The following is a 13309-nucleotide window of genomic DNA, read 5'->3' on the forward strand; positions in this document are numbered from 1 at the left end:
CAACCAAGGCCTATTTGGAAAGACTGGATCTCATGTAATGGCAGTGCAAGGCCAAGTGACAGGCCCTTTGTTCATGCCCCCAAGGCTTGGCCTAGTGCTATAGGACTCCCCAGAAAGTTACCTTTAATGGAATGAAGAAATAGCTCAATCAAGGGTGTTTTCAAACTCAAGCTCCATAATGCATATAGATTTCATTATAAAAATACTATTCCTTAAAAAAATACATAACTGTAAAATATTCCATTTCTACAGCCACTCCTATTCCCACCCATATCATCCTACTTATCTTAGACTATAATGAATGGGCATATTCCTCAGTCATGGCTCAATCACAGAATTTGAGTCCATCTCTCTTGCTTTTTCAAGCAATGCCAACTGTGCTTAAAAATATGCTCCCAGACCCAGTTGGGGGTGTGCAAGTTTCCTTCTCTTATAGTGAGAGACTGTGAGGAGATGACTGCAAAAGGTCATGCGCTCCATGTGGCCTGTCTCCCTGAAAGGCAGGGTGTGATTTTGCAGGCTCATATGAGAACACAGATACGTGTTTGGTTGGTAGACAGGCAGAAGTAAATCCCAACCTATGCCCACTTTAGCCCCTTTGGGCCACACCTGCAAGGTTCTGCCTCAGTGCTCCTGTAATGAAATTCACAGCTCTGAAGAAGGCTGGGTAGGAGTGGGGAAGAGAATGTTGTGTTAATACAGCTTTGGAATACAACCTGCATTTTTTTTTGTTTTTTTTTTTTAAAGGACAGAAAAGAACAACACAAACAGTGATGCTAAGGCAAACTGTCAAATGGCACATTAGTACTATTTTTTGTCATTCATTTTGTTAACATCACAAGGCAGATACATTCTGTAAACATATATACCATACAGTACATTAACCATAGGAAAATAAAAAGAAAGCCACCCTGTAATTCTTTTCTTTCTGTATTTCTATTCTTTCACTCCAGAAGGACTGTCTGAAGTCTAGGGAGAATTTTATGATTTGTGAGATATACTTTTTTTTTTTTATTTTTTGTAAAAATGCAGTGACTTGCAAAAAATAGCCCCAGGTGATTATGAAGAGGCAATATGAGGAGACGACCCTTTATACCTCAACCTGTAAAAACTTAGAAAACAGACACAAAATAGAAAAAGTCATTAATTTCAGAAAACATTTTGTTTTCCTGGTTAGTAAAAGAGAACATTGAAAAATTATTTTTATAAAAGTTAAGGCTGTCCAGATCTTTGATGCAGAAAGTCTGCAGTCCCCAAAATTACATATTATATTTTCATATTGAAACCAAGTTCTTTTGTGCGACAGTTTCGTCTTTCTTATGTTAGACTGGAAGGGAGAGGGGAAGCAGAGGCTTACTTGAGTTATATAAAAATTATGCGAGGGGAGCTGGTCTAAGGAGCCCTGGTAAAATTCCCCTTTGTAGTCTTTATTCTATACCTTTCTACATTCAAAAAATCAGTATTTTGGTTTTTGTTGAAATGGGAATTTTATTAAGAAGTTTGCTGAAGCTATGAAAACACAGATACATATCTGCATTGTGCTCCTAATAAACAACTTTTCTTTTTCCCTAGAAAATGCAGGAAAGTTTTCCTGGTAATACCAGAAGAAGGCCTTTGTGAAGTGAACTGGTGGTAGCAGGAATCAAACATCCCATCTTCCTCATTACTTAGGTTGTTTTATTATACAAATAACTGTGTGCTCTTGCTGTGTTGTACTATCCAATAGAACAAAGGATGTTTTCAGGTTCTATCCTAATCACTGGAGTTCAATATACCTTGATTAAGAAATTGAGGAGCACCCGAAAGATTGTGTATTTATGAAGTTTCTTACATATGCTGAGAATCTGTGGTTTCAATAGCAAATGTGCATGTGGCAAAAATACAATGTGAAATGGCTCACTTTGGAATGATTTTTATTGTAAACTAATATTGCAGGAGATGAGATTATTTCTTCCAGGAAAGGATCTGTTAGTGAGTAAAACTCTCCAGTGGGTCCAGGGATGAGCAGAGATGACTGAGCTTCTAGATTTCAAGTAAATAAGAAAAAGTCCTCGATGCTTATTCTGTCTATGTCCATCTGCGTTTTATATTGGCAGGGCTAATATTTCTTACAAAGGAAGACCTGGTATAGTAGTTAGATTTTGTCTCTATGACCATGTTCCCTCCCTCCTCTTTTGCTACCCATTGGTTCAACTGGCATTACATAAACGGTAATTTTCAAGGGTGTGCTGTGGTCCCTTGAAATGAAATTCTGCAGGAAGTAAAGAGAAATAGTCTGTTTTTACACTTGGCTTCAACATTTTGCTCCAGAGATGATGTTGTATCTCTAGGAAACTCTCTCTATATACTTCCCCTCCTTCTATAAAAACTTGACTTTAACTAAAACAAAATATTCTACTTGCTTGTAGATAAAATGCATTTATCAGCAGGAAATTAAATGGAATAGGTAGATATTTTAAGCAAATACATGTCTACTAACATTTCGGAAAGGAACCAAATCAAATTAATAGACTCTGAGTTTCCTGAAAGCTTCTGAATAATTCTAAGATTGCTCAGAAGGCTCAAGGAAACTGTTTTAGGTTTGGCCATAAGGGCATTCCCTACCTTCTCTTCCTCCCCATCACCAATATTAAATGACGTCACTGGACACTGTCAAATCAGTTTTAGAGGCAATTATTATTTTTTTGCTTATGCAAGGAAAATAATATGGGTAAAAGAGATACAAGCTGAAAAAATTCCCCTTAGTTTGTCTTATTGCACACTAAAAGAAAGAGAATATTTTTAAGAAGTCAAGAATACAGAAGTCATTAAGATTTTTCAAGATATGTAGAATTAATCTTTATCATTTTAACCATTAAAGAATCTTTTATTAAATGCCATTGAAAATCTATTTATCTACAAATTAGATACCCCCCCATTCTATTCTTTTCTCCTCTGTCTATTTAAAAGGGAACTGATGATATGATTTTTTTTTTTTTTTTTTTTTTTTTGAGATGGAGTTTCGCTCTTTGTTGCCCAGGCTGGAGTGCACACCTCAGCTCATCGCAACCCCTGCCTCCCAGGTTCAAGCGATTCTCCTGCCTCAGCCTCCCGAGTAGCTGGGATTACAGGCATGCGCCATCACGCCTGGCTAATTTTGTATTTTTTTTTTTTAGTAGAGACAGGGGTTTCTCCATGTTGGTCAGGCTGGTCTTGAACTCCCGACCTCAGGTGATCCGCCCGCCTCGGACTCCCAAAGTGCTGAGATTACAGGTGTGAGCCACTGCACTCGGCCTGATTATATGATTTTAAAGGAAAGCCCAACGAATCATTAGCTCAAAAAAGATCATGGTTTTGCAGTTTCATTACTGATTCTTTAAATAGTCTGGTTATGTAACCAAATACCCTGCATTTTTGGATAGTGTGATACCACACATAATAAAATTTACAGAGAGAATGCCAACAGCAGCAGGAAAAGCAGCATGTTCACAATCACAGCTCCATGTACACTATCATCATGAAGGGTAGTTACTTGCTGCTATAGGTGGGATTATAGGTCTCATCCCATAGAAGTACTGGCTAAGCCTGAATCCCCCATTATGACAAGAAAACGATGGGACATATGCAAATATATACGCCATATTCAAACACACCTTCATTTACTGTGGCTACAAATAGCTTGAATAAAGGTAACACATCTTACTTCAAAGTCCATTAAATGATAAGCTTTACTAATAAAAGTATAGAGAGAACTCGAATTCATATAATTTGCTAATCATTATTCCTCCATAAGAGTAATTAGGGAAGAGAATACAGATAATCATTAATCGTTTAGTTCTTGTGTGTAGCGTTGTAGTAAGATGTGCAGATCATTTTCTTTATGAGTAACTAGTTCACTTATGCAAGGGTAGGTCCCTTCAGGGAATTATCTGTCCTAGAAGATTGATTCTGTTTATCAACCAGCAAGCTTAAGGGTTCTACATTCTACCATTTCACTCACTAACTGTGCTTAAATTTTTAAAACTCACATTGAATAGCTTGAATCTCCAAGTGAGTAAAAAAGATAAGCTATGGTAAACTTTCAGATTGTTTCTTTCTTAAGTAAATCATTAAAATAACAGATTGTCCAAGATATTGAAACTGTTTTCTCCCTCTATGTAAATAGGTTTATCTGCATGCCATTTTATGTAATGTCTAAATGATGCTTCAATGACCACGTACTCAGGAAAATGAAGCTGAGAGTAGCGGAATTTATAGGCATCCAAACCAGGTTTCTCGATAAAATAGCAGTTTTATTCCATTGTAGCTGCTTTGATGAACTTGAGATTTAGAGATATTTCCCTCAGTTATTCAAAATCAAGCCTTGGATGAAATAATCTTCAACAGCAGAACTTAGCTCCTTTATTTTTCTCTTCTTTAACTTTTTCTGTTCATGTATAGGCGTAAACAAAATGAATATAATAAAATGACCCATTTTGTGCTCATTAAAATGCAATTATTTCAGAAAATTAACTTGAAAAGTAAAAACTGATGTTTTTACCTTTCCTATTGAAGTAAATATAATTTCAAGCCAGGAAATTAAAAAAAAACAATAGATTTAGCACTGAGCAAGCGAAATAGGTCAAATTAGACAGCTTCTATAATAAAATTCTCTCAAGACTATCTTATTTTTTCTGATCTGCTTTCCACAGAAGTTAGACTTGATGTAGTATATCATATGTTTTTTCAAAACTATATACTATGGGACATAATTTTATGAATAATTCATAACAATGCTATAAATGAGCAAATAACTTAAAGTTAACTCTTATTAAAACCAGTAATCATGTTATATCTTTATTTCATTACTATACTATTGTTATTTTATTAAATTGTTTCCCTTTGGTTTTACTACATAGGTGGTTTTTTGCTTTGGGGGAGTGCTGAGAAGGTATTTCAAAAACTGTTCATTGTGTTCTAGATAAAAAATACTCTTTGCTCTTCTGGAATCTCTAGAAGCTAAAAACAAAAACAATGCCCTAAGAAGCTCAGCTATGTGCCACTCAATATTTGTTATGAAATTAAGTGCTTAACATTGAGAAGACAGGTCTTTCTTAATTTTTAAAAGTTTTTTAAAGTTTTTTTTTTTTTTTTTGAAGGGCAGATAAACCTACAAGTTGAAGTTACCTAAAACATTCTCTTTCTCATGGGGCCAGGAAGAAAAGAGTATGGATGCAAGGCTTTGTAATCAACCGGGGACAAGATGAACAGTTAATGCATTACAGCACCATCCATGATGAAGTGGGAGCATCATGGCAACCACTGTAGGTCGGAAAGACTGTTTTAGAAATATGGTCACTGCAAAGATACTTCTCAAGATGATCCCCTCACTGAAAATAGATTAACATGACCAGAAAATATCCATGAAAAAAGAAACAATATAAAAATTTACATTGTTTTAAGAGAATAGAAACAAGGTTTGTGAATTTGCCTAAGTTTGGAGATCAATTGCTACTGATGCTTCAAACAATGTTTGTTTCATGTCCTTAGAAATTTTAAAATGGTGCTTCTTATATAAAGGGTTCATTGGTTAAACCATAGAAAGAGAGACAACTGCTGATGGGCAGATTATGGAATCAGTCCCTACATTTCAGCTGTGACAAGCTCTGGGTTCTTCTACATCGATTTCATTTCAGTTTTAACAGAAAGAAAGCCATGAATGCACAATACTGTAATCTGGAAGCTTATGTAAGGCAGCAAAAAGCATCACCCTAGATCGGACAGACTAAGTAAGGTCCACTTTTGGCTACACTAGCAACCGGCTAGAGCCAACAGCATTTTGCCACACAAGATATAAAAACAAAGATCCACAGCAAAGGAGGCAAGTGAGAAACCAGGGACATGGCAGTGTGTGACTACGTTACAGGAACACACTACAAAATGAAACCCCCAGTGCCAATGGGTTCAATTCCAGTCAAGTGAGTTAAGGCTACCATATCACTGGCTGATACGAAGAGTCCATTCCAATCGAGCAGGAAGGAAGTGATTCACTCTTGAAGACACAAGGAAAGGTTTAGAGGAAAAGCAAGTTCTTGGAGAGAATGAAGCACACACATGCACGTTGTCTCTCAGGTGAGGAAAAGGAAAAAAATGAGAGAGATCAAAGCAATCCAACTGCAAGGCAAGGCAGGTGTTTGCTTCCAGTTCACAGTATTGCAGTTAGTGGAACAGTGAGGTCTACATGAGTGGTGGAGAGTACAGGCTGCCCAGAATAAAGGAGAAGAAAGAAGTGGTCACATGACAACACAGCATTGACAGCGCTTTTTCTTTTGGGTACCTGGGGCTGGCTCTGTGGCTAGGCTCTCTTCCTTCCCTTCTGGGGATGAGGGCTCTGTCGTGTCTGAGACCGGCCTCCCGGACACAAGCTCAGCCGCGTTCCCGTCAATAGTGGACACGTCCGTCACTGTCTTCTCCCTCAATGACTTCTCATCATCTTCATCAATGAGGACCAATTCAGCCTTGATGGTTTCATCATAGCCTAGCACCTTTTTCGTCTCCTCTTCATCCTCAATATTTTGGTAGCCCATAAAAATCATGGTGACGGGCTGATCCAAGTTTGCCTCTGGCCCTGCAGCGCTGGGGGCTTGGGCCTGCTGCCCTGGGTTCCCAGAAGAATGGTCTTTCCTAGACTTATGTACCATTTCTAACTTAGCTTCTTTGCAGAGCATGTGTTCCTTGGGATGGCTGAGGCTCCCATCTGCAATCACAGTCCTTTCGGACACGTGCCCTCCTCCTAAGCTTGATTGTCCAGCCTTCTGAATAAGCTCTTCTACATCCTTTGTGCTTAATTTGTGCACTCCATTTTCTACTACGGTGCCTCCTGAGTGCACCTCATACACTACTTTGGTACCATCATCATAGACTTTGACTCCTTTCTGATGGACCCCCTCTGGGCCAATGGTAGATGTAGAGAGAATCTTGGTCTCTCCTGTTTGTTTGTCTTTCTCCACATTAATTTCCATGGCGTACACAGCTTGAATGAAAACAAGAGAAAGGAAGTGCATGTTACAACAAAAAAAGCCAGTGAATGGTTAATTGCCAAACAGACAAAAAAAAAAGGTTTTGTGCCCTTTCTATTCTAACTGCCAAGCATCTTGAGTGTTAGAGTGAGGTGCGCACTGTGAACAAAGGTGGTTATATCTGTATTTTAACACAGCAGTTTAATGCACTGGGAAGACAGATGCACGGTTGCTATATCTCAATGACACTCACACATTTAAGGAAGATCTGCTAAAATAAGGGCACAAGAGACTTTAGATCTTGGTGTGAAGAATTTCAGGGAGGCTGGCAACATGCAAATTACCTTGATTGAGGGCTTCCCAGGCTGACAGATAATTTACAAATCCTTGGTTAAAATGTGTTCCAGGTCCAAAATTTTAAATAAATAAAAAAACCTCTTTTATCAAGTGTTTTCATTTTCACTACATTTCCACAAAGGTTTTTGTAGGTGGGACATGGCTATCCTCCACTGTACCATACAATAGAATATTTTCAACAATTGAAAAGGCATGAGAGCATTCATATCATGTGCCCTGTGAGTACTTCAGTCACTAAGCTAGGTACCTAAAATAAGAACTAAGAAAAGAACAAGACAGAAATAACATCACATAAGACACTGGAATTTGAAGACAATGATCGCAGAAGGCCTCTTTCATCTTCCATGCACAGAGTGCCAAGTCCTGTTGCCCATAATAGCTTTCCCATCTGTTGTCTTCTTTTTGTTCCATTGCTACTAGTCAATGTAAGACATTCACTTCCTCTTCCCTAGATTGTTGGAAGAGCTTCCTACCTGGTCTCCCCCTCCCTTTGCCCCTGCCTCTAAGTCTTGTATCCTTTCTAATTCATCCCAAATCTTGCTGCCAGTCTGGGGTTGCCAAGGACAGCTCTTTCCTGTCCTATAGACTCTTATGACACCTAATACTTCCAAACTGGTTTCCTCATAGGCTTCCTGGATGGGAAGAAACTGTGCACCAGGCCCATAGTGCCACCAGGCTCCAGGTGCCCTTTATCTGGATGTGCCACGAACCCATCAAACTCAGCAGATTCCAAACTGACTCCAGCTTCTTCTATCAAAACTATTCCACAGTCTCTGTGCCAAATAACAGCAGCACTACTACCTAGTCTCTCCAGCCAGAGGCCTGAGAATCATACCTGACTTGTTGTTTTCTTCCTACTTTCTTACGGCCAAACACTCACTGACAGTAAATCATTCTACTTCAGATACATCTCATCCATCTCCTCACCACCATTTCTGTCACCAAGGCCCTCCTCTGCTCTCTGCACAACAGCCTTGCTTTTTATTTTACCTAACACTTTTGTCTTCTTGCTGTAGTCCAGGAGACTGCAAACTGTGGCCCGAGGGCCAAAGACAGCCTGACCCTGTTTCTGTATGGCCAGAGGAGCTAAGAGTGGTTTTACATTTGTAAAGATTGTTGTTTTTTTTTTTTTTTTTTAAAAAAAAAAGAAGAAGAAGAAGAGAAAGAAGAAGAAGAGAAGGAGAAAGAGAAGGAGAAAAAAGAAGAGGAAGGAGAAGGAGAAGAAGAAGAAAGAGAGGGAGGAAAAGATGGAGGAAGGAAAGAGAAAAGAGAAAGAAAATAATGAATGCGTGACAAAGACTACATGGTCCACAAAGTCTAAAATAGTTAAAATCTGGCCATTTATACAAAAATTTTGGCGACCCCTGCCAGCCTGTGCTCCATGCTGCTCACAGTTACTTGAGTAATAAACCCTCTGTTGGTTCCTTGTGTCTTTAGAAAATAAACACCAAACTCCCCAGCGTGGCATATAGTTCCCTTCAGGATGTATCTGCAACCTTCCTTTCTAGCCTTGTCTTGCGGGCTCTCTCATTCTTTACACGTTGTGGCCATAACGACTTCTCACAATTCCCAGGACACTCAACTTCCTCCCACGGCTGCTCATCTGTGTGCCTACTGTCCCTCTGCCTAGATAGCCTTCTGTTGCTCCTCCAGACTTCTAGAGATCTAGCCCATGTCTACTTGTCATTGTCTTGAGTCCCTATCTCTTTCTGAGTAAGTTCCCTGTGTTAAGAAGATCCAAACTATCTTTTCAACCATATGTTCTAGTGCTCCTTTTCCCTTTAGCACAACCAAATAACACCATCCCAGACCTAAATATCGTCTGCTTTTGTTAAGATTCCGTTCTGAAATGTCTTTGTTTTGAGTTTCTACATATCCAAATATGGCCCATTGATTAACGCCAAGGTCAACTGCCTCCTCTTCCATAAGCTTTCTTTGATCCTTCCATCTCTAAGTCATCCCTCTCTTAAAACTTTCTCAATACTTTTTCTAAACTTCTCTGAAGGCTCTTAACAATTACCACTCAGTTGTATAATTATTTGTGGGAATGTTTCATCAGCTTCATAGATTTTTAGGATCTTTTGAGGGTTAGTTTCTTGCCCAACACCTATCCATGACGCCCCCTCCCTGTCAGCACCTACCTTAGAGCCATTTGTATAGTAGGTACCCAATATACACATCTCTGAAACAAAGGCTAATAATTCAAGAGTCTAATATGGTTGTTGTAATCTAGTAACAAATACTTTGTATAATATAACACCAATGAAACAGTACACACAGTAATTAATGTTTGAACTTGTTTGAAAAAATAACAGCGATGATATTGTTCCATCTGCTTGCATAATAAGATGCAATCTGTTCCTGGTTAACACTTAACTAAAAAGATTATGAAACAAAATCCCATGTTTGGTTTTCATCAGATCCATTTTGAAAGTTTCCCTTGTTCAGCATAAAGATCTCAAGTTTCTTCAAGTGACACAATGGGAGGCCAACCAGTATTTGTCATAAAGGTGCATGGACGCACACAATGACTGTGTATCCAAATAAATATTTATCTCAGTTAGTTCCTGATTTCTCACAAAATGTGCCATCATAGGGATAGAAGAGGCATGTAAAATTTGCATGGACTCCAAAAGCCCGTTCTTGAAATATTACACTTATTTTAAAAAGCACAGTTTGGGATTAGAATATTATATCTTATCACTATTAACACACTCATGGGACACAATTATAAATAAAGAAAGTAATTGTTAGTTTGTAGGTACAATATCTAATTATTCTGCAAATATTCAGTAAACTGTGAACAAATCCACATATTGGCCTGCAATCAATACAGACTATGGAACAAAATTTTTCTATTTTTATATCCATATGTGATAGGATAAAAATACAAATTATTAACATGGGGATGGTTACAGATATCCCTGTCCCTCTGCCCACCAATGAGAATGCTGATCATTGTTGGTCCAATTTTCTCTCGTTGTAATCTTTGCCTGTTCTAGAATCAGAGTCTGGAAGAAAGGAGAGATGATGATGAAAAGTTCTTTGCTGGAAAGGTTAAGTATATCCACATAACACACAGACGAGAAAGAAGGAGTTTCGTGGGAGAGAGAGTAAAAACTGTGTGAAATATGCATAGAGAAGGAGTATTTTGTGGTGGTAAATGATGCTTTAGAGCAGGTGATATGTGGAGGAAAGAAAAGCGAATATGAGAAGTATTGCTTAGAGGAGATATAAATTAGGTCCCTTTTATTTATTTTTTAATTATTATTATTATTATTTTGAGACAGAGTCTTACTCTGTCACCCAGGCTGAAGTGCAGCAGTGTGACCTTGGCTCACTGCAACCTCTGCCTCCTGGGTTCAAGCAGTTCTCCTGTCTCAGCCTCCCAAGTAGCTGGGATTACAGGCATACGCCACCATGCCTGGATAATTTTTGTATTTTTAGTAGAGATAGGGTTTCACCATGTTTACCAGGCTAGTCTCAAACTCCTGACCTCAAGTGATCCACCCTCCTCAGCCTCCCAAAGTGCTGAGATTACAGGCATGAGTTACCGCACCCGGCCAAGGTCCCTTTTAATATCCTTCAGGAGAAATAGTTAAAGAACAGAACACCTTCTTAATGGTTTTTTGGTGTGCGATTTTAAGCTGTATTTCTTTAAATGTGACATGGCTCTGGGACTGAACCATATGTGACATGGTTTTATTAGGGTTACATATTTATATTTACATGTTGTACACTATTCTTCCAATATTCCTAGAATATGAGCATAGAATATTTTAAGAATTTTAATATAATTCTATAATAAAATAAACTTAGATACATTATGTCACAAAATGCATATGTATTTTTTTCCTAGATAAAACATAAGGCTTCAGAGGAATCACAAATCACACTTAAGAGTGTGATTCTACATTCCTTTCTGCATTCACTCTTTCCTCCAGTAAGGAGAACAAAGGCGAATACTTTGAGAAGCTCTGGCTTAACCCAAAGGCAATATTTAGTTTTCATGGATACATATATGAGAATGTTATCTAGGCCTTTTAGAAAGCCATGCAAGAGGTGTGAATGTTTAAATGTCATCTTTATGAGTAAGCATTTATATTTTGCTTCAGTTCTTAGCCAATAATATTCAAAAGCATGAACTAGAGTGCATATGAACCAATAGGAAAATAAGACGTTTTCAGTGCAATGTCTTATTTTTGATGCACACGATTTTAAAAACTCTTCTACTTCCTGTTGCTGCCAAAAGTTTATACCAATGGCCTCTCACACTTATCATCCCTTCATCTCTAACCACAAAGCACAAAGCATACTCTCTAACCTGCCCTGTCTTCCCTCCAGCTTCTCCATGTCAGAGGTACAATCTGTATAATGTCAGATCTCCATTTGTATAATGATGAGGGTCAAAGGGCTTGGTGCCTTTGTTCATCTTATTAAAAAAATGAGGAGTGAGTGCTGTTGAGGGGTGAGGGCTTTCTGGGGAGCCCTGAAATAAATCTTGAAACATACATGGACATACAGAAAAGTATTTGAAGGAAAGCTCTGGAAATTTTCCTGGATGAAGGGCCTGGGGAAGGAGGAAAAGAAATAGAAGACAATTCAATGGAAGTTTCACTGATAGGCTGGCTGAAATCTGGAAGTACATTTTTATTAAATTATGTATTTAATTATTGATTTCCAAACCCTATATACTGATGACAATGGGATTGGAGTATATAAAGCACGTTTGCTACTCCTTCCAAGAAGCCAGCGAGACAGCTGAATAATATGCTTTTTTAAGAATTATTTTATTTTATTTTATTTTGATATGCTCTTTTTATTAAAGAGAATAAGAACGAATGTTGCTAGCTTCTTCAAATGGATACAGATGAATGACTGCATGGATACTTTGATTTTGGACCTCCGCATTTGGTTTTCTTGGTTCTTGCTCCCTAATAATTCTTTCATCAATAGAGAAACGCCCTTAAGGAGTACAGACATTAAGTGAAGGTTGAGAATTCCAGTCTCTAGGTTCTGAAAACACCCAGGTGTGGAGCAGAGTGTGAGGCCTCTGGGGAAGGTGCCCACCTAAAAACCAAGGTGGTAGTTTTGAGCAGAGAAGCGATTGCTCTGCAGGACCCAGAGAGATGGGTCTGAGGAGCAGAGAATGTTTGATTCTGATTCAAACTTATCCCCCTGGCTCTGCACATACCCGTGTTGCCTGTTGCCTTCACCTTTGGCAGAGAGAAAGCAACTGTAAGGGCTCTAGGGAGCCTAGAGAAGAGGGAACAAGAGTAACTGACACAAGCAAGGCAGGAAGAGCAATGGACATGAATACATTTGAGCATCAGTCCAAGAGCATACAAAACAAGACTCTTCCAAGAGGATGGAAAGTTCAATCATTGATTCAGGCTTTTCTCAGCTCAGTTCCTTTCACTCACTGTGATTACGGGAGGAGGAACAGGCTGAGAGCCCACATCTAAAATATAAGCACCACATGCTCCGCTGTCATTAGTCAGGGAGATGGGAGGAGGGAGAAAGATAGGATCTGAATTCCTATCCAGATCACACCCCATTTTGGGGCTTCATTTTCTCATTTGTACAATGAAAGTTATCCAGCTTTGATATTTTATGGTGCTGTGAACACCCTGCGTGGTTCACGAGTCAGTGATGTGTAAAGTACAGTAGGACAGAAGCAGATCATAAGTGTCGTCCATGGGGGGTCAGAGTCATCTCAGTAAAAGAAACACCCAGGAGTTGGCATTGCACCTGGCATGTGATAGACAAGCAATGCACATGCTTGACTTATTGAATGAACATACGTATGGGTAGTTTTATCCTTCGAGCAAATGGTTATACATCTAAATATGTGTTCACATATTCTCTTTGGGCTGGAAATATAAAAATGGCTATTGTGATGTCAATGACAATAAAAATGAGGAAATTAATTCAGAATGGGTTCTCCCTCTCATCCCAAAGCACAATCTCTAACT

At 38.6% G+C, this 13309-nt stretch overlaps 1 protein-coding gene across 3 annotated transcripts in view; it reads right to left on the minus strand.

Annotated features, from left to right (window-relative positions):
- The window catches only part of PALM2AKAP2 (PALM2 and AKAP2 fusion), a 529571-nt gene that overhangs the window by 207998 nt on the left and 308264 nt on the right, over nucleotides 1-13309 (minus strand). The window contains exon 8 of one of the 3 annotated variants that reach the window (XM_055271528.2): nucleotides 6296-6991. The exons of the other annotated variants lie outside the window; for them this stretch is intronic. Coding sequence (XP_055127503.1) covers nucleotides 6296-6991 — 696 coding nt within the window. The remainder of the gene's footprint in view (nucleotides 1-6295; nucleotides 6992-13309) is intronic. 3 annotated transcript variants of the gene reach the window in all.

The sequence above is a fragment of the Symphalangus syndactylus genome, chromosome 3 (genome assembly GCF_028878055.3).
Source record: "Symphalangus syndactylus isolate Jambi chromosome 3, NHGRI_mSymSyn1-v2.1_pri, whole genome shotgun sequence".
NCBI classification, from domain to species: domain Eukaryota; kingdom Metazoa; phylum Chordata; class Mammalia; order Primates; family Hylobatidae; genus Symphalangus; species Symphalangus syndactylus.